This window comes from Mchenga conophoros, linkage group LG16, assembly GCF_057382185.1.
Source record: "Mchenga conophoros isolate Kocher_MC1m ecotype Shallow Benthic linkage group LG16, M_conophoros_male_GT1.1, whole genome shotgun sequence".
In the NCBI taxonomy this organism is placed as follows: Eukaryota; Metazoa; Chordata; class Actinopteri; order Cichliformes; family Cichlidae; genus Mchenga; species Mchenga conophoros.
This window is the reverse complement of record NC_140541.1, coordinates 20,795,996-20,821,329: the sequence shown is the minus strand read 5'-3', so window position 1 is coordinate 20,821,329 and position 25,334 is coordinate 20,795,996. Positions and strand designations below refer to the sequence as shown.

At 40.8% G+C, this 25,334-nt stretch overlaps 2 protein-coding genes across 4 annotated transcripts; one reads left to right on the top strand and one right to left on the bottom strand.

Annotated features, from left to right (window-relative positions):
- On the bottom strand, positions 1 to 5,583 carry LOC146556691 (uncharacterized). Of its 2 annotated transcripts, XM_085249533.1 has the most exons (4): positions 5,511 to 5,531; positions 2,264 to 2,355; positions 1,454 to 1,609; positions 1 to 1,035 (listed from the first exon to the last, which is right to left on the bottom strand). In XM_085249533.1, the coding sequence occupies exons 3-4, from the start codon at positions 1,577 to 1,579 to the stop codon at positions 802 to 804; spliced, it is 360 nt and encodes a 119-aa protein (XP_085105659.1). In that variant the 5' UTR covers positions 1,580 to 1,609; positions 2,264 to 2,355; positions 5,511 to 5,531; the 3' UTR covers positions 1 to 801. The 2 variants fall into 2 exon arrangements, with proteins under 2 accessions (XP_085105659.1, XP_085105658.1); XM_085249532.1 differs by lacking the exon at positions 2,264 to 2,355 and having other exon boundaries at positions 5,511 to 5,583.
- A 2,232-nt stretch (positions 5,584 to 7,815) lies between these two features.
- chaf1b (chromatin assembly factor 1, subunit B) lies at positions 7,816 to 22,802 on the top strand. 2 transcript variants are annotated; one of them, XM_085249024.1, is made up of 14 exons: positions 7,816 to 7,900; positions 8,262 to 8,417; positions 10,401 to 10,533; positions 10,686 to 10,806; positions 10,976 to 11,079; positions 11,166 to 11,262; positions 14,485 to 14,569; positions 14,894 to 14,987; positions 15,085 to 15,154; positions 15,252 to 15,343; positions 15,440 to 15,599; positions 16,841 to 17,377; positions 19,814 to 19,902; positions 21,988 to 22,802. In XM_085249024.1, exons 2-14 carry the CDS (start codon positions 8,292 to 8,294, stop codon positions 22,080 to 22,082), a joined length of 1,803 nt encoding a protein of 600 aa, XP_085105150.1. In that variant the 5' UTR covers positions 7,816 to 7,900; positions 8,262 to 8,291; the 3' UTR covers positions 22,083 to 22,802. The 2 variants fall into 2 exon arrangements, with proteins under 2 accessions (XP_085105150.1, XP_085105151.1); XM_085249025.1 differs by lacking the exon at positions 7,816 to 7,900 and adding an exon at positions 7,975 to 7,995.
- Positions 22,803 to 25,334: the final 2,532 nt, after the last annotated feature.

Sequence of the window (25,334 nt, the reverse complement as noted above, 5' to 3'; positions counted from 1 at the left end):
GGCTGATCTTACTGTATGTACTGTACACTTTCTCTCAATCAAAGAAATAAGCAAAACATTTTTGAACAATGACCTGTATTTTTGAAAATACTACACAGTTGTAAAAATGGACTTTCAATTCAGGCTTCCAAAATATACATGAGTCATATTTGTACAATGCATCTCTTGAAAAACATTCCACAACATTCCTCAAAGTTATCTGCTGGAACCTGAATTCAACATTGTGGGGCCTTATGACATCGCGCTTATGTAAAAAATAGTTTTTTAAATGTAAGAGCCATAAGGTAATATGGCAACAGGGGTGTAATTATTAAAATAACACAAAGAAGAGACTTAAAATAACATTATAATCCACAGGCACACAACCAAGAGACCTAAACTGATTAGTATTGGCTTGCTTCTATCACTAAACATCACAATCACTAATACTAGACGATGCAATCTGTTTGTAGTGGTGCACCTTGGGAACAAAATTGCAAATTGGTGAAATTGGTGCAAGGCACCATTTCCATTGAGAAAAATGGACATTCAAAGTTTGAAATTTTTTTTTAAAAGAGCCATGGCTTGAAAAGTGAAAACTGCAGTAATAAAGGCCCCAAGTTGAAAAGTGCCAGAAAAATAAGTTTCACTATGTACTGCAACTTTACCAGTGCTGGCTTAAAAGAAAGGATGGTATATATTCGAAGAGGTAAACATGTTGTTCCCACATCATAACTGGAAAACTGTTCAATTGTACAGTCTGGTCCTGAGAACCTGGGCCTTCTTTGAAAGGCTGTTCCTTTTGAGCTCCATAACCAGTTTCTATAATACCTCGAAGGTATACTTTTCCAGTGGGTAGGTGAGGTTCAAAGTGTACATTAGTCCAAACAGCATTGCAGCTGCTAGGGTATAGTTATCCAAATCCTGCCAGACTCTCTGCCCTTCAAGGACTATCCCGATGTCCTCAGGGCTGCCATTGGCATCTCTTGACTTTATGATGTAAATTCCCATGGTTGTTTCCTTATTAGATCGTTGGATAATGGCTTCATCTGTGGCCTAGAAAATGCAGAATTCCAAAATTTAATTAAACAGAACACTGGTCAAAGAACATTATACCAAATCTTATTTCAATCTGTGTCACTATTCCAAAAAATGTTAACATTAACACATTAGGTGAACAAAAATGGATTCATTACAGCATGTGATTTGAGTCCTCAGAATGCTTAAAAAGGTAATGCATGAAGTGAAATCTCCACGCAAAGAAGCAGAATACTGTCAGAGCATAGAGAGGTGTTCAACTATGAACTCCACACATAGTTCTAATGCAGGTAAAAGAAGAAAAAAAAACGCACCCATGGTAAATTGTGAAAATCCCAGGTGATTTTCAACATACTCCTGGCATAGAGTGACAAGCAGCATTTTGTTAAAATTATTATTTTCCCTAGAGTGTATACACAAATTATTTTTTTCTTACCTGGGCCGTGGGCTCCAGAATGTTCTGCAGTCTTCTTCCTATTTGTCCTCCTCGCCTTTTGAAGACCTTTATGAGTTTGTCAGATAGCACATCTATATGCGAGAGTAATCTGGACTGCAGTGGCATGGTGGTAATGCGCTTAAACTCTGCATTTATCTAAAAAGAGAAGTTGTCACATAAAAATGCTGTCAAAATCTCAAATCTCACAAGGTTACATCCACACAAAGTTGTTATTTTTTGTCATATTACTATTTATTAGCTATGGGTCCCATGTTGCTGAGCAGTTCCATAGTTGCTCTTACTTCCATACCACCCAAAGCCTGTTTGCAACCACAGCAGTTGCCTCCTCCTGGCCATTTTGCAGTTCTGCCAAATGACCCAGAAACTACATCTATTATTGTCATATACACATCAAGGTCTTTCATTAATACTTAGTTAAATTAGTTAATTTGACCTTTCCAGAAAATTTACCTTACAGAATGTGAGATAACATATGCAAATCTTCACCCCCCCCAACAGAGCCCACCCCATGGCAAACTAGCTTATTTAACTGTTTAACTAAAACTAAACTAAATGGACACGAGTTTGTTAGTCTGTATTCACTGAGAAAAAACAAGCGGATGTGACTGGGCACACACTGAAAAAAAGCACATAATATTGTCCTGCAGCTTAAGCTAGCATTATCGTTAGTTAACTTAAGGAATGACTTGTTTTTTCCATTATGTTGCTCAACAGCAATTCATGAGAAAAACTTCCCCATATAATGGATGTTCTCTTCGTTTCCTCTCAAACATGTAGTTTTCAGTTTACCTCGACAAAGTAAAGCTCAGCACCAAACGTAAACGAAGCAACGACAAAAAATGGCGGACCGCCACAGTGAATTTTCCCTCGCAGAACACGCCCTGGGGGGTGGAGTTTCAACAGAAAACGTAACTATTTTCTGTTATTTTGATATGACTGGTTTTAAAAGACTGAACATCCTTCTAAAACAAGTGAAAGGCGTGAGACTTAATTATGTTTAGACCAAAAATATAACTGATTCATGTTGGATATATTTACTGTATTTTTACTAATTTAACAACGTCATCATTGCATTAGTTGCTTTATGCTATAGCATTACGCTTACATTAGCTTGAAGCTCAAGGTCGTCATTTTATTTAATTTCTTTTTCTGGGCTTACAAACAGGACACACAACATTTAGATAACCGTTACACTGAATCTTGGGTCTGTGTTGAGTCTTCCAGCTGCTGACTACAGAAGCTAGATTGACCTTTCAGCATGTTTTTAGCGGCTGTGGCTATGTGCTGGTAATGTTACCGTGTGTGAGCAGTCACATTGGCAGCAGACATGTTTCAACAAACTAGTCATATCAGAATCAGAATCAGAATCAGAATACTTTATTGATCCCTGGGGGAAATTATTTTTTGTTACAGTGCTCCATTTTAAACCAACATTAAGACAAGACAGACAATACGCTAACTAAGAATAGTACAATATATACATATATATACATACATACATACATAAGTCACTTATAAATAAATATTTGGAAAAGAAACATGTGTAGTTGTAGCAGCAAACAGTGTGTTAAGTGGATGCGTTGTACAGGGAGATGGCCACAGGCAGGAATGATTTCCTGTGTCGTTCAGTGGTGCTTTTCGGTAATCTCAGTCTCTCACTGAACGAGCTCCTGTGACTGACCAACATGTCATGGAGTGGGTGGGAGGTGTTATCCAACATTGTCTTTATCTTGGACAGCATCCGCCTCTCCGACACCACCTTGAGGGAGTCCAGCTCCATCCCCACAACATTGCTGGCCTTACGGATCAGTTTATTAAGTCTGTTGGCATCTGCGACCCTCAGCCTGCTCCCCCAGCATGCAACAGCATAGAGGATCGCACTGGCCACCACAGACTCATAGAAAATCCTCAGCATTTTCTGGCAGATGTTGAAGGACCTCAGTCGCCTCAAAAAATAGAGACGACTCTGGCCCTTCCTGTAAAGTGCTGTGGTGTTTTTAGCCCAGTCCAGTTTATTGTCAATGTGTACTCCAAGGTATTTATAGTCCTCCACAATGTCAACACTGACCCCCTGGATTGAAACAGGGGTCAAGTGTTTCCTGGTCTTCCTGAAGTCCACGATCAGTTCCTTGGTCTTTGCCACGTTGAGCTGCAGATGATTCTGCTCACACCACGTGACAAAGGAGTCGACCACAGCCCGGTACTCTGTCTCATCATCCCTGCTGATGCATCCAACCACCGCAGAGTCATCAGAAAACTTCTGAAGATGGCAGGTCTCTGTGCAGTGGCTGAAGTCTGTGGTGTAGAGGGTGAAGAGGAAGGGGGAGAGGACAGTCCCCTGTGGTGCCCCTGTGTTGCTAATCACCTTGTCAGACACACACTGTGGGAGACGTACATATTGTGGTCTTCCTGTCAGGTAATCAACAATCCAGGACACCAGAGAAGCATCCACCTGCATCGCTGCTAACTTATCACCCAGGAGGGTCGGCCTGATGGTGTTGAAAGCACTGGAAAAGTCAAAAAACATGACCCTCACAGTGCTCGCCGGCTGGTCCAGATGGGTGTAGACACGATTGAGCAGGTAGATGATGGCGTCCTCTGTTCCGAGACGAGGCTGATAAGCGAACTGAAGGGGATCCAGATGTGGTCTTACTATGGGTCGCAGCTGGTCCAGGATGAGCCTTTCCAGGGTCTTCATGATGTGGGAGGTCAGTGCCACGGGCCTGTAATCCTGGGGGCCACTGGGACGAGGCGTCTTTGGTACAGGGATGAGGCATGATGTCTTCCACATCACCGGGACCCTCTGCAGACTCAGACTCAGCATAAACAGTTTATGAAAGACTCCACACAGCTGGGGGGCACAGGCCTTGAGGACAAGGGGACTCACTCCGTCTGGTCCAGCAGACTTGCCTGAGTGAAGTCTCCTCATTTGCATCTCAACCTGGTATTGAGTGAAGGTGATGGGTGGGGGAGGGGTGTCAGGAATCTCACAGGAGGCAACATGTGAAGAGAGAGGCTGGCACAGTGGTGTGGCTCTGGATTCCAGGCTGACTGCAGGTGAGGTTGTGGGGGTGGGAGCAGACACTGTGGTGTCGAATCTATTGAAAAACAGATTCAACTCGTCGGCTCTATTCTCACCTCCCTCAGCTCCCCTGCTGTTGGTTGGCCTGAATCCAGTGATGGTCTTCATGCCCCTCCACACCTCTCTCATGCTGTTCTGCTGGAGTTTCCACTCCAGCTTCCTCCTGTAATTGTCCTTAGCCTCTCTGATCTTGTCCTTTAGTAACACCTGGACCTTCCTCACCTCCTCTTTGTTGCCCCCTCTGAAAGCCCTCTTCTTGTTGTTGAGGAGGGCTCTGATGTCCTTAGTCACCCACGGCTTGTTATTTGGGTAACAATGAACAGTCTGAGCTGGAACAATGGAGTCGGTGCAGAAAATTATGTAGTCTGTGATACACTCAGTAAGCCCATTGATGTCCTCGGCGTGAGGCTCACAGAGTGTTTCCCAGTCGGTCACCTCGAAACAGCCCTGTAGTTCCGCTATTGCCTCCTCTGACCACCTCCTAACAGTCCTGGTGGTCACAGGTTCCCTCCTCACAATTGGCACATAGCGGGGGGTGAGGTGAATCAGGTTATGATCTGACCTACCAAGTGGGGGGAGGGAGGAGGAGCTGTATGCATCCTTGACGTTAGCATACAGTAATATCCCAGCCCTACATTAGCTTGTTTAATGGTTAAGACACTGCAGGTACCACCACTTACTACAGACACCGATGCAAGTTTGTAATAGTCTGGTAATTTAGACTGAAAGAATATACAAACAATATTAACTCACATTATATATGTTAATTACTAATTTGCTTATCGCATAATTTCGGTTACCATTAGCTAACTGGAGCTAGCTAACATTGGCCTTTCATGGTTTTCGATAAACAGCCCACATACCTGTAAAATGACAACACCCCAGTAAAAGTCCACATATATAAAGGGTCTACACTCTTTCTCACTGGTGTGTTAGCTTTAAAATCCTATTTACCTTCAAGTGTAAAACTCCAGATGGTAGTAGATTTTCCAAAGCGAGAGACAAAAATGGCGGACAGTGCAGCCGATTTTTCCTTTCCAGGGGGCGGAGCTTGAGGATAAAACACGACTAACTTGTTTCTTTTCAACATGATTTGTTCTAAAAGAATGAATATTCTTAAAGAATATGTGAAAATTAAAAGACAAAAATATGTTTAGATGTGAAATTTAAATTAGTCATGCTGGATATATGAAGTAATTCTATGCAGATTCAACAACCACCCTATTGCATTTTTTTCAGTGTAGATAGGGGGCAGGGTTTAATAAGAATATTTTCTTCTTCCTGCTCCTTTTCACACATGGTTGTAGTGCTTTATTGATAGAAAGTGTGGTTGGTTTGTTTGATCTGTTGTACCAAGTGTGAAATAAATAAATAAAATGAAATGAAATAACTTTTATCCAAATACTACTTGGTCACTTAAATACTACATGTTGTCTTCACATTGCATACAGTTCAACAAAGTCTAGATCCTGGTTACCATAAAAATTTAATGGGTCTACAACAACTACCATCCCCCTATCTTTATCCTGGTGACAGCAGGGCCGGGAAATAACCCTGAAGTGATAGGCTCCCCGGCAGGGTACACCCCGGACAGCCGACCAGTCTATCGGATAGAAACAAACAGCCGTTTACCCTTACATTCATGGATAATTTAGAATCATCAATTAACCTAGCTCTAATAACTGCATGGCTTTTTCTCTCACACTGGAAACCAGAATTTCGTACAGATCTTTAAAGCCTGAGGCAATTGTGTTAAATACACGCGAGATGCTTACGTAAATCCAAGGGCTGGCCCCTTTTTTTCTTTTTTTCATTGTGTTCCTCCTTCAATTAAATCTCACTCACAACAATGTGGCGCTCCGAAATAAGGCTCACACCGTTAATTCATCATTTTCACTCTGTACCACTGCTCCTTATCAGGCTGTGTGAAGCACAGTAAACAATTCAGTGGAGGCCTTAAGCCATAAACAGACATCACGCACAGACATTGTTTTCATAACCAAACTGCCTTAGACCCTGTCCACTTACAGACCTTTGAATCATTCAAAGATAATAAAAAAAATGGACCAATTTTTTTTTTTTTACCAAATTCAACCAGTGTTGTGTCTACAGATAATGGAAAACTTAGCAAAGAAACAATTTTAGATTTTATCTTCAGGCAGTTTATTACCAGCACCCTGTCACAAAAGCATCTCTTCCCATTTCTTAACAGTTTGACAGCCATAGCATAAGATAAGATAAGATGACCTTTATTAGTCCCACAGGTGGGAAATTTGTTTTGTTACAGCAAAAGTGAAAAGTTATGTAGAAGAAATTAGAAAACACTGGAATGCAATAAAATAAAATAAAATACTATATACAATACATACAACTGAGTAAGAAAATACAAAAGTACAACTTCGTCAGAAGAAGAATTGTACAAGAATTGCACATATAGCAGTCTTATTGCACGTGTGAGGGTTTGATCAGCTGCAAAAGTCTTTGTTGTGGAGTCTGACAGCAGTGGGGAGGAAAGACCTGCGAAATCTCTCCGTCCCACACCGTGGGTGCCGCAGTCTCCCACTGAAGGAGCTGCTCAGTGCTGTCAGAGTCTCTTGCATGGGGTGGGAGATGTTGTCCATCAGGGATGACAGCTTAGCCGCCATTCTCCTGTCACTCACTCCACTGGGTCCAGAGGGCATCCTAGAACAGAGTACTAGAACATAGTATTTTTATGAACTAGAGAACTTGCCATATTTCAGCATGCTGTGCTTTGTGTGCCTAAACCATTTTAGGAAACTGGCCAAGTGAAGGTAAAAACAAAAGGCGAGGCTTAAAAACACTGAGTGTTTAAAATTACCTGTAAAACACTGTGGAGACTGTCATAGTTTAGGGCTACATTTCGGTAAGTGGTACTGGAGATTGACAACATCAATACTGATGGAATTATGAACAGAGACGACTACCATTAGATTTTCATCCACTTTCATGATGGCAATGGTCCCAAATTCACGGTCAATTCAGTAAAAACATACCTGAGTAGGAAAAACACACAATGCTATACTATCAGTAATTGATTAGTCTCCCCCCCCCCCCCCTTTTTTTTTTTTTTATTCTGTATATCAACGTATGTTTGCACGCTTCACTAAGTCGCCATGTCTGGTGTTTATTACATAGTAAATATATGAAGAAATGAGGGGATGGCCAAAGATCTTTGCGGATTACGTCAGGAAAAAAACAAAAAGTCAAGACTATCAATTGTCCCCGCCCTTTCCGTGTTTTTGTCCAATCACGGCAGACCGGAAGTTTTGAGAGTCTGGAACGCGGGAATTTACCAATTCTGACTGAGCAGGACAACAGAGAAGGTAAATACTGTCACGTACTTCCAGTTATCTTCGTTCAGATTAATAAGCATTTGTAATTCGTCTGCATTTATAACGGGCACGCTCCTTAGCTAACAGTAACTTAACACAAATGTTCATGAATGGGAATGATGTCCACTGTGTTTAGCCGTAAACCAGTCCAGCTAACCTGCCAGTTTAACTGCTAACGTGTTAGCCAGCTGTGCTCTATATGTTAGTGCAGCCAAATGAGCGGCTTTATCAAACTGTTTTCTCTTATCCGTATTTCAGAGTCCATTGTTGTACGTTTTGCTAACTAATGCGTTCATATGAGTTGATTGAAAACGATCTAGGTGGTGAATTTACCGTGTTTTTATCCCTTGAGGTCGGTGCCGAATATAAAAATTGAAAAGAAATGAAGGTGGTAACGTGTGAGATAGCATGGCACAACAAGGAGCCAGTGTACAGTCTGGACTTTCAGCACAGCTCAGATGGACGCATTCATCGACTGGCCACAGCTGGAGTGGACACCACAGTCAGGGTGAGTGGAGACAGCGGTCAGAACATCAGGTTAACTCCGTAAGAGGTCGACGATTTTTATTTTGTTTTTAATTAAATAAAATGTGAAATAAAGAAGAAAAAAAAACAGTGATTTAGTCTATAAATGCAGCAGGAAGAAGCGAGTCTCACGGATGTAGAAGACGCAGGTATTTGTACCCATCAGTTGTTTTTTTCTTCATTAATTGGTCATAAAAACACTTAGCTTAAGAATAAGGACACAGAAACAGAGATAATATGGAGAAAAAATTTTTTGTTAACTTTCTGAACAGTCCCAGTGCAGGTAGACAGAGTACAGTTGTAATTATAATCTTCCATATACTCATCATGAATGTCATGGTCATTTTGGGCTTTTAGTGATTCCTTCTGACTTTTCTTTTTCCGGGGTGAAATGATTGTACAGCGTACATCTTTAATGACTTAAGAAAAATAAGAATCTAGTACACAAGTATGAATTTAAAATTTAATGCTTGCTTGCTTTATCCTTTCTAAAACCAGTTATGGATGTGTGTTTGGTATCATTCTTCTGTTGGAACACCTGTTTTACTGCTGATTTGAGGTGAAGTTGAATAATTTGGTGGTAATTCTCCTATAAGATTCCATCTGTTAGGTAGGAGGTTCAAAGGTAAGGTAAAGTTTATCACCATGGGTTTAATCTGGTCAGAATGCAAAGAAAACAGCCTAACCATTGATTTTCCTTATGTACTGGATTATTTCACTTTAACTTAAAGGAAGACACACATGGACTACTAAACTCTAAAAGAGAAAACAAGGTTGGACTTTAAATCATTAACTTGAACATAAATGTTTAAACTCAGAAGAACAAATCAAACTGACCTCAGCCGCCGCCCTATGTGGGAGTGAAAAGAGTGAGTGAAAGGGAGTGCAGTCCTTATACAATGTATGCCAGGTGAGTTTATTTAAGGCACAAAAAAAATCAAGAACCAATCAGTGTTGAGAAAGTCAAGAGTGGAAACGAGGTAAATTGCGGTCATGTGAGGGAGAATGAGGAAAACAGGAAACAGAATAAGAATCTTTTACTACATCATCCACTTTGTGCAATCTACCAGTACCACTTACAAAACAGCCCTGGAGCATGATGCTGCCACAACCGTGCTTAAAGTTAGTACAGTGTTCTTGGGTGTGAAAACCTCACCATTACCTCACCATAATTCTTCTCCAGAAGGCCCTCGTTCACGTGGGCATTTCAGTCAAACTTAAAGGTGTCAGTTTTGGAGCAGGGGCATCTTTCTCAGGCAGAATCCTACAATCTACATCTACAATTCTCCTTCTTAGATCTTCACAGAGTTTCTTGGATTTTGAAGGACCAGAGTGTATGTAGAAATCTGGCCACAACTGTACATTTAAGCAAGTGTTTCACTGTGCATTTGTCAGGGTGATTATTGACCTTTTGTTTACAGAGACTTTTTCAGGCCCGCTTTAGCCCTTAGAGAATGCCTCTCTTAAGGCCCATAGGATACTGGTTAACACAACAAGTCAAAGATCCTTAGTCTGAGATCTGGAGGAGGCACAAATCCCTGGGAGGGTTGCATCAGGAAAGGCATCCTGTATAACACTCTTTGCCAAATCAGATAAGGAGAACTACTCACTGTGGTGGCCCCTTGTGACTAACAGAGCAGTCAAAAGTAGTCCTGTTTTTGTTTTTTCCTTCTCAGACACTGGTGACAGTCTCTAAGTCATGATGCACCATCAAGCAATGCGATGTTTTCATGTTTGCGTACAGCAAGGTTTTAAATTATCAAGGCACGTGACATCCTTAAAGGGATGATCCACCTAATAGCAGTTATTTAAGTATTAAGATTTTTAATACATTTACCCTTTTTTGTAACCTTTATCCTACTAAAATTAATCTGTGGACGGAGTATTGTTTGTGAAGAGCTGTATGTTGCACGGACAATTTACCGAGAATTTTTAATGATCTCTTTTCCTAATGATGTTTTTGCAGCTGTGGCGGGTGGATGCTGGTCCAGACGGGAAGGCGGTGGTAGAGTTTCTGTCTAATCTGGCTAGACATACAAAAGCTGTCAACGTAGTGCGCTTTAGCCCCAACGGAGAGCTGCTTGCTTCAGGAGGAGATGGTATGTTCCACGTAGTAGACAGACGCTTCTCAGCCTTTTCTCCATTGCAAACATGCGTGTTTCTATTTAAAAGCAACTGTTGTTTTTGTTCTCAAAACGAAACATGTTTTTTTAAGAAACAATAATAGAGGCCTTTTAACGTTTTGATGTAGATGCAATAATTCTGCTGTGGAAGCTCAACGACTCCAAGGAGCTCGAGCAGGCCTCTGTGTTTCAGGAGGATGAGGATGCTCAGCTAAACAAGGAGAGCTGGACTGTGGTCAAAACGCTTAGGTACGCTAGAACAGCAAGTGCTAATGTTTGCTAAGGTCAACGAAGTGAGACTCAGTCATAAATGGTGTTTAATTACTTTGTGTGGCACTCTGGTTGTTGAAGCTTTTATAACTATAATGCCCATGAGATGTGGTTATAGAAAGGAGTTTGCTATCTGATTTCTTTCCAGAGGGCACATAGAGGATGTGTATGACATCTGCTGGACACGTGATGGAAACTTCATGGTGTCTGGATCTGTTGATAACACAGCTATCATGTGGGACATCAATAAAGGTTTGTGGGTGCATACATTTTATCTGTGATGCTTTTATCTGGTGTTATTTTTGACTTTCTGTCTATTTTGTTGTTTGTGTTTTTAGGACAGAAGCTTTCTATCTTGAATGACCACAAGAGCTACGTGCAGGGGGTTACCTGGGATCCCCAAGGACAATATATTGCCACTCTCAGCTGTGATAGGTGATTCAAACATGGATTATACTCACTGGCGACTTTATTAGGGACACATTACTAAGTCACCTGGTGGATCCTCTTTTAACACCAGAACTGCTTTAATTCTACATCACTTAGGCTACGTCCACACGTACACGGGTATTTTTGAAAACTGAGATTTTCCGTTTTAGTTTTAAAAAAAAAATCCCGTCCATACGTAAACACAGAAATGAAGGAAAACGCTGCTATGAACATGCCAAAGCAGCAGGTGGCGCTAGATTCCTAACCGTGCAGAAATGTTGGCCAATCAGAAGTCTAGAAGCCTCGGCGGGAAAAAGTAAACAAAGCTGGGGCATAGAAGCAGAACAGGGGCCCGTTCTTCGTACGTCGCTTACTACATCCAAGATCAAATGACACATCCAAGACCAAATCATCGCGCTAACCGTGAGCTCGCTAATCCGGTTCTCCGAACACACCTGCTGTTGACGATTAGTACAGCTGGATGAAGTAATGTGAGATCACTGGGTGTCGTAAAAGGGGCTACGCATCGATAGTAGAAACATTGATCGGCAACCCTCTGATTGGTCGGCGAAAATGTCGAAGGAGCGTGCTCGGTATTTTTCGGCAGCAGAGCAAGAACTCTTGATTGAGGGATTTCAGGAGTTTCAGAGTTTAATCAGAACGCAAGGGAACACTGCAAAGGCTGCAAAAGCAAGGAGAGAGGGCTGGCAGAAAGTTGCTGACAAATTAAACTCGTAAGTAATTTAATAATAACAATAATAATGGAGTGGATTGATATAGCGCTTTTCAAGGCACCCAAAGCGCTTTACAATGCCACTATTCAGTCACTCTCACATTCACACACTGGTGGAGGCAGCTACAGTTGTAGCCACAGCTGCCCTGGGGCAGACTGACAGAAGCCAGGCTGCCATATCGCGCCATCGGCCCCTCTGGCCAACACCAGTAGGCGGTAGGGTAAATTTACTGTATTACACTATATTATCCAATATTATATTACATTATATTATGTTATATTATATCCCCTTACACATTAGAGCCACAACAGGACCCACTAGAACATGGGAACAAGTAAAAGTGAAATATAAGAATATTCCACAGAATGGTAATATTTATCACTTATATTGCTTTTCGTCTCTAGGAAAGAGACCCTGAAATAATCTGTTTGTTTGTTCATAACAGCAACCAAGAAAAGGGCAGAGCAAAAAAAAGACAGGTGGTGGTCCTGCACCCCCTCGTCAACAAGTTAGTTAAGTAAATAATACCCTCACGGGAATATCGATATCTCTCAATGAGCACACTGTCGCGCTGAGCTAAAGGATCCTGTCTGTCCTGCAATATACGCTGAATTCTGAAAACTCTCCTTATCAATCTTGCACCTTCCGCAATGGGTTGCTCGCGTATACGGACAGGACATGGCTGCGACAGGCTTCCCAAATCCACCTTCGCTTTTATAGCCGTGGTCTCTCATCTTGATTACACAAAGTAATTTGCAATTACTACTGTGAAATATGAATTACATCTGTAATAATCACATACATGTAATAGAATGTTAATAGTACATTTCCCTTTTTTAGGAAATGACCTGTATGTATCTGTGTGACATCAATAAAAGGATCAAGTGCTGCATTATCTTTAGTTACATTGATAATATTTATTTATGGTGAAACAGTGGTGGAATATCGCTGTTGCTTTCGTATAAATGAAGCGGACATACCTGCGTGGCCGCGATCTAATCCTGTTTACATAAAGTGAACCTGCTCCCGAGCAGGTTTACGCTTACGGCTCTGTTGCTATGGCAGCAAGTCCCGGATGAGCTTCGGGGAACCGAACGATCCAAGATCACGCGAAATCGTCAACAATCTAATCCAGCTAACTTACTTAGCGAGGTACGAAGAACGGGCCCCAGAGTTGTATGTGTGGAGGGACAGTAACTGTGTGTATATGTAAGCATTTAAACACTGCAGAGAGTAGAATTAACAGTATTGTAGAAATTCATTTCACCGAAACAATAACGTGGCGCACAGTGTGACGTCAAAAAATGCGCACACCTTTGACGCTGCGTTTTCTCCGTTTTTCTCGTCTACAGGTAAATGCAAAAACGGAGTTTTCAAAAATATCCACCCTGGCCGGAGTTTTTAAAAATCTCTGTTTTCAGTGACCGAAAACGCCGTTTACGTGTGGACGAAAGGTGGAAACGCATAGAAAAATCTGCGTTTTCAAAAATACCCGTGTACGTGTGGATGTAGCCTTAGATTCAAGAAGGTGCCTAAAACATTCCTCAGCTATTGACATGATGTGAGCACACAGTTGCTGCAGATTTGTCGGCTGCATAGCATTTATGTGAATCTTCTTTTCCTCTACATTGTAATGGCGCTCTATTAGATTGGGATATGGTGACTGTGGAGGCTGTTTGACTACAGTGAACTCAGTGACTTCATCAGAAAACCAGTTTTAGATTACTTGAGCTTTGTGACATGACACGTTATCCTGTTGGGTACACTGTGCCCATAAAGCCGTGGACATGGTCAGCAACAATAGTCAGGTAGGCTATAGCATTTAAACGATGTTCAGCTGGTACTAACGAGCCCAAAGTGTGCCAAGAAAATATCCCCCACACCTTAACACCTCTATCAGCCTGAGCTATTGATGCAAGGCAGGTTGGATCCATGCTTTCATGTTGTTTACACCAAAGTCTGACCCTGTCATTTGCAGCACAAATTGATACTCATCAGACCACACAACATTTTTCCCAGTCTTCTATTGTCCACTTTTGGTGAGCCTGTGAGGATTTTAGCCTCAGTTTCCAGTTCTTAGCAGAGTGAAGTGACACTGTGTGTTCTGCTGCTGCTGGAGCCCATCTGCTTCAGTGGTTGAGGGATTCAGAGATGCTCTTCTGCTTACCTTAGGTGTAATAAGTGGTTATTTAAGTTTCTTTTGCCTTCCTATCAGTCCCTTAAATCACCTTTATTCCCTATTATGAAGCTCAGTTTTCACTTCAGCAGGTTGACTTGACAACGTCTGCTTGCCTAAATGCACTGAGTTGCTGTCATGTGATTGGCTGGTTAGATCTTTGCATTACCAAACAACTGAACAGGTGTAACTAACAAAGTGGGCAATGAGTGCAGTATTGTTCCTTATTAAATGATTGTATTTGATGTCGTGTAGGCACTGGCATTGATGTGTCAGCACGCTGATGCTCGGAATATTTTTGTTTCTCCTCCCATTCAGGGTGCTTCGTGTGTACAGCACTCACACCAAGAAGAAGGCCTTCAGTATCAGTAAAATGAGCTCTGGGCCGCTTGCAGAAGGAGAGGTCAGTCGTGCTTCTTTTTACAAACTCTCTTCAATGTCTTAAAGGTGGTTCTAATGTCTCAGTTACTTCTTTCCAATCATTTTTATTAGCACCAGTCTGGTCTCTCATAAATCTGAAATTCTGAGAAATCTGTGTTTCATCCAAGCTGATAGTTGCATGAGCCACAATACCTCTCTTAACTTTGCAAAAGGTGTTTTGAGGTTTTTCCTGCTTGTGTTATTCTTATTCCTTAACCTGCTCTTTAACAAGTTTATAAAATCAAATATAAGAAATTAAATGCTCTACCAAACTGTCCAGAGCGAGTTAGAACTGTTGCCTTTTCAGGTGAAGCAGTACAGGATGTTCCACGATGACAGCATGAGGTCTTTCTTTCGCCGTCTCTCATTCACACCAGACGGGTCATTCCTGCTTGCTCCCGGTAAACACAAAGCATGCTTTTGAAATCTTGTGTTCTAACAGTGCAACACTTTTTTTCTAATTTCGCCTCGCTGTTGTCTGCTTCTTTGAAACCTCAGCTGGATGCGTGGAGATAGGAGAAAACATCATGAATACCACCTACATCTTTTCCAGGAAGGGTCTAAAGAGGTATCTTTTGTGGACTGTTATTGTATTTACACCCTATTCAGAGTCTGTTAAAGTTTAATAATCTGTGTATATAAATATCTTTCTGTGTGTTTTATAGGCCTGTTGCTCACTTGCCGTGCCCATCTAAGGCTACACTGGCTGTGCGCTGCTGCCCTGTCTACTTTGAACTGAGGACAAAAAAAGGAGAAGGCAAGGACATTCAAGCAAGACTGATTATTTCGGACTAGTTTTCTTTTCTTGTGTTGTGTTCTTTGTGTCACTCCCATTCCCATTTCTTCCCTACAGACGGTACTGTCCAGGCTCTTCCCAACGTATTCCAGCTGCCGTACCGTATGGTGTTTGCCGTGGCCTCTGAGGATTCAATCCTGTTGTATGACACGCAGCAGAAACTTCCATTTGGCCTTGTGTCCAACATCCACTACCACACACTCAGTGATCTCACATGGTAAACTTTCTTTTTAGCCGTTTTAGCACAGGTATCTATATTTAACTTTTCAAAAGCAAAAGATGACAGGAAGATATGATAATGTGCACACAAAAAAGTAATATGTATTTACTTATTTGTTAAAAACAGCCAAATCTGTATATTATTCACTTGTTTTGAGTGAAGCCTGATTTTCTTAAAGGAATATTTTGTCTTAAAAATACAAAACAACACAGCAATACATAAAAGCAGATAATCTGTACTCACAGAACACACACTTTGAGGTTATAAAGTACAAAACTTCATGGCATTGCCATCAAAACCACAGAAATCAGCAAAAGAGAGGAAGACAGAAGCAGGGAACAGCTAGTAATAGGCCAAATTCATCTTTTATATGATGGCTGCAGCAATTGGAATAAAAGACCTTTATTTGTCACCGTGATAAAGGGAAAGCTTTCACCTCTTGGAAGCCAATATAGATAGGGGTTAAAGAGTAGCAATGCCATGTGAAACATTTGCCTTAAAATGAAATGCGCCTAATTTGTCTTATGAGCTCCAGTAGATGTGCTTGCTTTGTCGACAGGCTTCAATCAGATACATAAGCCATGTATTGCTCAGCCAGAATATAGCTAGCATAAAGGTGGAATTTGGCGAGTGTTACTAAAGAACATGACTGGCTCAAATAACTCCTGTTATTCAGTTATTTGCCTGAAGATGCTTTATATTGTAAGGTACAGTAGGAAGGAAAAACTCTTTTAACAGGAAGAAACAGGAGCCAGAGTTTTATACAGTACGTGTTGATGAGTGAAAGTTGAGTAAAGAAAAAACATTCAGTGCATCAATATCTAGTCAAATGTGATGGACAAACAAGATTTTGAAAGATTTTTCTCCTTAAAGTTATACTTCTCCCACCACCTTTGCTGCATCTCTGCTGCTATCTATGGGCTAAATTATCAGTGACCAAACAGTTCATCCACTGCAGCACAATACTGCAAACTACCCAGTTTAGCCTGCACTTAGAGTCCAGCATAAGCTCTAAATAACATGAAGTTATCAGTTAATTTGTTGCTAAAGACATGATCGAACTTATAATAATAATTTCTTACAGTCAGTCTTACATTTAATAACCTGAAAACTTGTAACTTTGTGAGCATTCCTTAGTCTGATAATGATATTTTATGTGTGGATTTATGCCCATGAAGTAGAGAGGTGGATGGTAAACTGTAAATGTTTTACCATTAAGCAGACTTTATCCCTTGCAGGTCCCGTGATGGTTCCTTCCTGGCTGTGTCCTCCACAGACGGTTACTGCTCCTTCCTGTCATTCTCTCCTGGGGAGCTGGGCACTCCACTGAAAGAGCCGCCCACCCTGGAGGTCTTTGTCCCAAGCAGTGGTGTTGAGAAAAAAGGCAAGAAGGCATCATTGGCCAAAGGCTCATCTCCTATATCCCAGCCGTCACCCCCAGCCCCACCTGCCACATCCCAAGCTAACCAGGGCAAAGACGCCCCCTCTCTAACCTCCCCAGAGGAGAAGAAGAGCACCCCTCGTGCCAACTCCAAACCTCAGCCCCGCAGGATCACCCTCAACACCCTTGAGGGATGGGGAAAGCCCACTACTCCTAAAGCCACGGCCTCTGCAGCACCTCAGTCCTCAAAATCTGGGAGCACAAGCGCCCCTTCCACTCCCCAACCACGCGTAACCCCCCTCTCTCCATCCACACCAAAAGTCCTCAACAGTGCCAATACTCCTGGGCCCGCAACACCTAAGAGTGCTGCCACATCAAAAGGGCCCACTCCAAGGTAAATATTAGGGCAGCTGTCTTTGGGATTCTGTCAGGGTGGCAGAAAGTAAAACGGGTAAATAATGATGTACTTAGTACGGGTATGTTTTTATTTCTTTTGTATGCAAGTTGTTTTCTCGTGTAGCTGCCAATAGAAATTCAAAGCTGTTTCATTCAGTCTTTAAAAAAAGAAAGTGCTTCACACCCTCAACTTTCAAAAACATAAAAGTTTAATAGTTATTTTATTTAAAAAAATTAATTGCTTAAAGGGAAAGTATTGTACTCATTTCTAGCTCCACTTGGTCTCTTTGACAATAGGTTTTCATTATTATTCACAGTTCACAATAAGCCATATTTGTCTGAAACAAGCTGTTTTAGCTCGTTTGTCCTTAGACACCTTTCCTCTGTCTGCCTCTTACAAACAGAAGTTTTTGTGAAAACAGAACCGTGTGCCTGATTTTACCGGATTAAGGTTATCTATGACATCATACAGTTTCAAAAGTAGAAAAAAACAGTCTGAAACAGAGTTTACAACAGTGTATTCCCTGAGGCTCTCAGGAAGCCTTGTACATATTGGTATTTGTATAAACAGACACTTTATAACTGCTGCTTTTATACATGTAGACACAGTCAAGAGAGTGACAGCTAAAGCTCAAACCAAGCATAAGAATGGGGAGGAAAGAGGATTCAAGTGGTTTTTAACATGGCGTCGTTGTGCCAAATGGGCTGGTTTGAGTATTTCAGAAACTGCTGATCTGTTGAGATTTTCCTGCACAACAACTGGGTGAAATTTGCGTTGTTGATGTCAGAGATCAGTGGAGAATGACCAGCTTACTTCAAGTTGAATGGAAGGCAACAGTAACTCAAATAGAAGCTCTGTGCAAACAAGGTATCAAGACAAGCATCTCTGAATACACAACACCTTGAATCTTACGTGGATGGGCTACAGTAGCAGAAAACCACACCAGGTGCCACTGCTGTCTGCTAAGAACAGGAAACTGAGGCTACAGGTCACACAGGCTGATCAAAATTCAGCAATGGAAGTTTGGTAAAACATTGCCTTGAGTCATTTGGATGGATTGTTTGCTGTAAACAACATGGAAGCACCGATCATTCCTGTCTTTTATCATTGGTTCAAGGTGGTGTTTGTGGTGTAATCATGTGGAGGCCTGTATTCTTGGCATATTTGGGCCCTTAAGAGCAACTGAGCATTGTTTATATGCTGCAGCCTACCTGGTTAGTACTGATGCTAACCATGCCCATTCTGTTGTGACCACAGTGACTTCTAATTGGCTGCTTTCAGCAGGACAACGCACCATGTCACAAAGCTCACATCCTTTCAAACTAATTTCTTGAACTTGACATGAGTTTACTCAAATGGCCTTCAGAGTCCACAGATCTTAGTTTAATCTGAGCACCTTTGGTATGTGGTGGAACGGATGATTGATAAATCTGCAGCAGCTGTGTGACTTCTATCACGTATCAGGCCTTTTCTGAAAGCACAAGTTGGTCCTAGCAATGTGTACCTAATGAAGTGTCCCACAAGTGTATGTGGGGAAAAAAGGAAATCAAAAAACACCTCCTTAAAGAAAGAACTTATATGCTTGTACATATAATTTGTGGATGTTTTTTTTTTTTTTTTTGACAGTAAAGTTTTAAACAAAAGCGTCTTTCAAATCCATGTTCCAGTTTATTAGGAGTTGTGTCTAAAAATCTGTTATGAGGATGAGCGTCTCCAATTTTGAATATTATTCAAATATATTTTACAGGAAAGGGAAACTTGCTGAAACCCACTCGAGTGATCTAGAAACACAGTGGAATTATTCATTAAGCATGTAATGTAGAGATAATAAGTGTTGTTTGTGCAGCAGCAGCCTTAAAGCTTCACTGTGAGTATTAAAGCTTCTTTTTAGATGCAGCGTGGCGCGTGTGAAGAGTGCAGTTTGCCCTAAACTACAGCGTATGCTAATTTATGGAAATATATAATCTATTCAAATCTTTGACCGGACTCGTATTGACTACATCTACCCTCCTAGCCCCCTTGAATGCAGTTTGAGTTTTCAGAGTGTGAAAAGTAAGAAAACACTGTGCTCTTTATAGTGTATAATATGCCTTCTTTTGAATAAGTTAAGAGAAATATAAATAGCTCTATTTGCCGTGTGAGGTTTTTGTCGGTTAATATGTGCCCAGCACCTGCAGTGTGAACAAAGCCCTGTCTGGTATGAGGGATTCGTTGGACCCCCCACTGACTACAAAATAATAATCACTCTGTCAGACTGCTGGCAGACAATAGCAGGCCTGTGCATGCTTTTGCGTACCCCCTTTTTCACATCTGTAACTTGGAACGTTTGACTAATTTTCACTGTTGGGCAACAACAAAACAAAAGACAATAAATACACGTTGTGTTGCTTTGAGGTCTTTTCAGCATTGCTACTTTTTTCTCTTTGTTTGCAGGAGAGTATCTTTGACTCCCCTTGCACCCCGGTCTCCAGCTGTTGGCTCACTTTTCAGCCCTCTCTCCTCCACGGAAAAGGCCAAACACGGTTAGTAAGGTTTTCGCCGTCTTTTTTAATGCTGAACTTTCCACGATAATCAACTTTTATAATGGAGAGTCGAGTGAGATGCTTACAATTATTAGGTGGCAAGAGCCCAGGGATTGTTGTGGCCCTCCCTAGACTGAGTGATAGTAGCAACAACTTGTCTTATCCTATGTTTAAATCAGTGTATGTTATTGTGCCTTTATTACAGTACCATATTTGAGTTGGATTACCTCTTTATGTACACGCTCTTATAGCAAGCTTGTAGCAAGTTATGGATTTGTACTAGAGCTTAGAACATATATATATTTTTGAAGATCTATTTCACCTTGAGTCTTTTTGTAGCTTAAATTGTTTACTGACATCTCTGACTATGACACAGCTACAGATGCATTCAAAGAAGCAGGAAACAAAAGCAGTCAGACAGGTTGCAAACAAGCCAGCAGCATAGTTTGATTAGGTGAGCCACTTTGTTTGGGAGTGAACATCAAAGTAAGCAAACCTGAAAGGGCTATATTAATTCTTCAGTGCTAAACTTTTGGTCTGTTTGATACATTTTAGCCCATTCTTCTTTATAATGTTGCTTCGGTTCACTGAAGTTTTCAGGAATTTATTTATGCATATCTCTCTTAAAGTCATGCAGTTAGTTACGACTGACTGGACCTTTGAGCTGTGCTTAGGATCTTTGTCCTTTTGCACGAAGCCTTTTAGCCAAGCTTTAGATGTGAGACACAAGGCCTCACATTTGATGCTGTTATGATCAGTCACACTGATTATTTTGCTGTCAGCTAAATGGCTGCTTTTACAACGAACTATAATTTTAGAAAAATATGAAAAGGTTATATGCATGAAACAGAATGTACTTAACTCTGCACTGTAACCTTCCAGGTAACCTCCCAAGAAATGTGCCTACACGTTAGGTCGACACCATTTGATTGGCGTGGAAGGCGTAAATTATGACATAGATCTTCCACTGAAGCGTTTCTTTTATTAACGAGCAATAATAAGTATTCAAAGGAAGCTCCACCTCTTTGCTCTTTGCGGTGTGTAAACAGACTCTAGCTCCACATTAAACTGGGCCATCATCATCATCTCTGCTGCTGTTGTGGTATCAGTGTGCGTGTGCTTAATGTCAAACTTTTTATTCACACGCCGATCCTAAATGCATTTGTATTGCAGGTCTGTTTTTAGTCGCAAATGGGGTTCGCGTTTCCATGGTGACCATGATGGTGCTATAGAGCCCTAAACAGTTATTTAAATTTCACAGCTCTATCATTAAGACATGGGAGAATCTGATGAGCTCATAATTGAGTATTTCATTAATTAATGTTCAGATTATTTCTCAGCGTATTTTTGTTTATTCTTGCACCTTCAGCCCTGATGGTGTTTAATGTACAAAACCCCCCAAAACATCATGCAGTGCAGAAAACCCAGAATTAATGCCGAAGTCCTGCTTTCTAGTAGCAGATCATGGCAGGGCTCGCAAAATCGCTAGCCCTGCCATCATATAGCCCCGGGACGTCGGGCTAGCGATTTTGCGAGCCCTGCATGGGGGTGCCAAAGAAGCCCAAATCATTACCCCTCGAACACTGTGGTTCACAGTTTGCAAAAGGTGTTTACGCTGATATGCTGTGTTTTCACCAAACATCTCCATTATTGTCAAATCAAACTTTAGGTATCATGTTCTTTTTAGAGAGAAGAGGCTCGTTTTCATTGTTTCATTCCAAATCAGTCTTTTTTAATTGCATTGTCATGAGTCTGAGACGTAGCTGTTGAGCATTGCACAATCTGACCTTGAGTTGAATTTGCTGCGGCACGAGGAAGATTGTGACATTGCGTTAACACATATCTGAATCCTCCAGACCAGCAAACTGCTAGAACTTGTGCTCACACTTGCTGAAAAATGATTTAGTACATTTGATTGGAATTACCTGGCTACTACTTAGCCTCTTAATTGCTATGCAAACAGTAAAGGTGGGCTTACATTTTTTCACAGGACTGGGGAAATGTTGCTTTTCGCATGACTGTACACGCAGCAGAAGATCACACAGAAACAGGCTATGACGTGTAACCTTCTTTTTATTTCACCAGATCGTCCTTCTCCTCCCACTGATCCAGTGTGCCAGCCTCCAGAATCTAAACGACCCAAGACCACCCAAGAAAAGACCAGCGTCACCAAGGAGTAGTATAAACTGAGAAAAGTGTGGTGCTGTAAAATAAGACTAGAGTATATAAAGCAGAATGGAAGTTGAAGACGCATCAGCAAAAGAGCACTGAGGCTCCACATGAATTCACAGTGTTGTGTGCAATAGCATTGCCTTTGCGTCATATTGATCTTAGCGACTGGAGCTTTACATTTCACTTTATGTACTCAGTTATAAAGCAGACTGTATTGCAGTTTATGTCCTTTATTCTTTTTTTAAAGGTGTTTTGTATCATACGATAAACAAGTAATGAGTTAATTGTATTATATTTGTGTTGTGTGAAATTTAAAAGCTTGAGTCAAGTTGTTTCACTTCTCCAGAACATGATTGTGAAGAGAAAACTGTACTGAAAACCTGTAGAAGACAATAACAAGCACTTGAAGGGTTTTGACTTTGTGTGAGCTTTGAGTTTATATAGCATGCTGAAGACTTTGGTTGAATAGGGTGACTTCTGTTGTTAAGCATTTGCATTTTCTTATTGTCTAATAAAAGATGTTTGATATAAAGTGCAAGTTCTGGTGGTTTATCACATGGTATCTAAATAATAAATAATTAAAAAGAATATTTACCTAATAGTAATTAATTACCTGACAGAAGTGAGGTCAAAGTGATTTGAAGGCGGGCAGTTACATTTTAAAAACAAATTGTAACGTTAATCTCCCTTTCTTTGCATTGCTAATAACATTTTAACCATATTTGTTATTTCTATTGTGCCCTTCATGTTAACATGTCAGTTTACTGATATAAATTGCCATGGTCTAAATTGTGCATTATCAGTGCTGTCAGTAATAAACCTTTTGAGTTATAAAAACAATTCTTCATTCATTACCCTAAAGCAACAGTCTTTACAAATTCACCCACCATCATCTTCAAGCTCTATTAAATTAATTAATGATGCTGTACTTCAGTGCAACAATCTTTGAAAAGTAGACGGAAGCACCAAAATTTGTGTTTGTCTCTCTAGTGCCATCCATTCAAAAAATCCCATTGCACACTTGGAAAATTCCAGATGTTCTATTATAGGCATTGTTTCCCTTTTAGGAAGCAGTTTTACTGCAGAACCACTGGTTCATTTTCAGAGGTTTTACTCTGGAGTTTTATGTTTTTGGTAGCAGGGAAGTCAGTTTCCATCTTTACTGTTTTTGTCTTCATTTCTAATGTAAAACACCAGATAAGCGCATTGACATATTTATTATGACAGTATATGAATAACGAAAGGTCTTTGAAGTTAGCCATATTTTGTGAATCATATATCTCATAGTGAGAAGACATGTTGCTCCTGTGGTCCTGTGTCTCAATGTTTTTTACTTACATGCATGAATCCCTTTACCCTTGGCTCAGTTATCCAATGCCGGAACACCCTGTCAATTCGTTCAGCTGTCTAACCATCCACCCATCCATACATTTTTTAACCATTAGCCTAGGGGAGGCAGGGTAGTAGCTGGAAAAGCTACTACACAGAGACACTCACTGATTTATATGCACACCTACAAATGCTTCAGAATTACCAATTAACCTGACACGCATGTCTTTGAACTTTGGATGAGAAGGTTCAAACTTTTCTTGAAGAACTGTGCTAACACTGCACCACCATCCTGCCAAGAATCTGATTAATGTATAAGCTTATACGTAACTAATCTAAATAACAAGCTAGTTAGCCAACACCGAACCACAAGCTGAGTTTCCCAGCAGTAATGTGACGTCCTCCTTATTCTTGCTCCCTTAGGGGTCGCCACAGCGGATCATCTCCCTCCGTCTCACCCTGTCTTTAGCATCCCCCTGTCACATGTCGTCCTTCACAACATCCTTTGTCAGTGTAGCTTTTCCATCCAGTCAACTTAACATCTTCTCCATGTTCTCTCTTCACCCAGTTTAGTCATGAATAGACTTATTTTCATGAACACATCTGGGGCAATTAAGCATTAAGGATCTTGCCCAAAGACACTTGTAGAAACACAGATTGGAAAAATAGTTAAGGACTCAACCGCCGGTCTTCTGAATAGTAGGCATCATTTTAAATCCCGAACCAGCATGAACATCAAGCTTCTTTGATCCGTGAGAAGTGGGTAAGAAAAGAGGGTCAGTTCATCCAGGAGATTTGGCTAAAACACCCAAGACATGTTGCACTCATGTTGACAGCTTTTTTAAAAGTGTATATGCATTATAAAAAAGCTTCATAGTAATTTCTGACTTTTAAGGTCATGATCGAAACAATCAAACATTCAGAATTTAACACCAAGATAATTTATAAATAAGTCTAGTTATTTTTGTTTTTAAAAAATATGCCTTTTTACCAAAGTTGACAACCATATTGAAAGTAACAGTAATAGGTTGATTGTCTTTATCAAAAAGAGTAATGACAAAAGAGTACAGTATGTGACAACGTGGAATTTGTGTGTACTTGTTAAAGATTCACCTGTAATGCTAATAGCAGCACATTGTAAAGAAAATCATCAACAAGTGGCTTAAATTCTAACTACTGCCAAGTGGGACCCAAACCTTGGAAAGATCCGCCCAGCAGCAGACTGCAAAACATGTCAAGAGCCAAAATGTAACACTGGAATCTGCAGGTCATTTTTGCAACTGCTGGTTTTCACAGTGCATGGCTCTATAATCGGATATTGTACAAATTTTACCTGAATGATTGGAATAAACATTTTCTGTCTGTAAAACCTCAGTGCAAAACTACAAATTGTCAAAATATAAGCAAAGACATGTCTTTGTGGAGTCATGTGCTGTGGACAAAGACGTCTCGCCAGAGTAGAAGTAGACATGACAGACTTTACAGCTTAGCTTAGCTTTAATTCAAGAGGTTTTCATAAAGTCGTTTTTATACACAGTCTCCCATTTTCAGAGGCTGAAAAGTAGTTGAACACTTGCTGTTCCGTCATTAATTTCATGCCAAATGAAGATTTAATATCTGAAGTTGATTTTTTTCTCTGTAATTCTAATCATGAGGCCCAAAGGAATGTCAGTGCATATGAGGGAGGCCATCATTAGGCTAAACAAACAAAATAAACCTATCGGAGAGACAGCAAAACCTTTAGGGGTGGCCAAATCAACAGGAGGAATGTACTGGCTAACTTAGCAGCACCAAATGTCCTGGAATACCACAGAAGAGAACTAAAGTGTGGAATGAAAAAAATGTGTTCGCTGGAATGGAAAATTTTTTTCACAACATCTAATCAAGTCGAGAAGACTCTCAAGGATTCAGGCATACCACTGTCAAGGTCG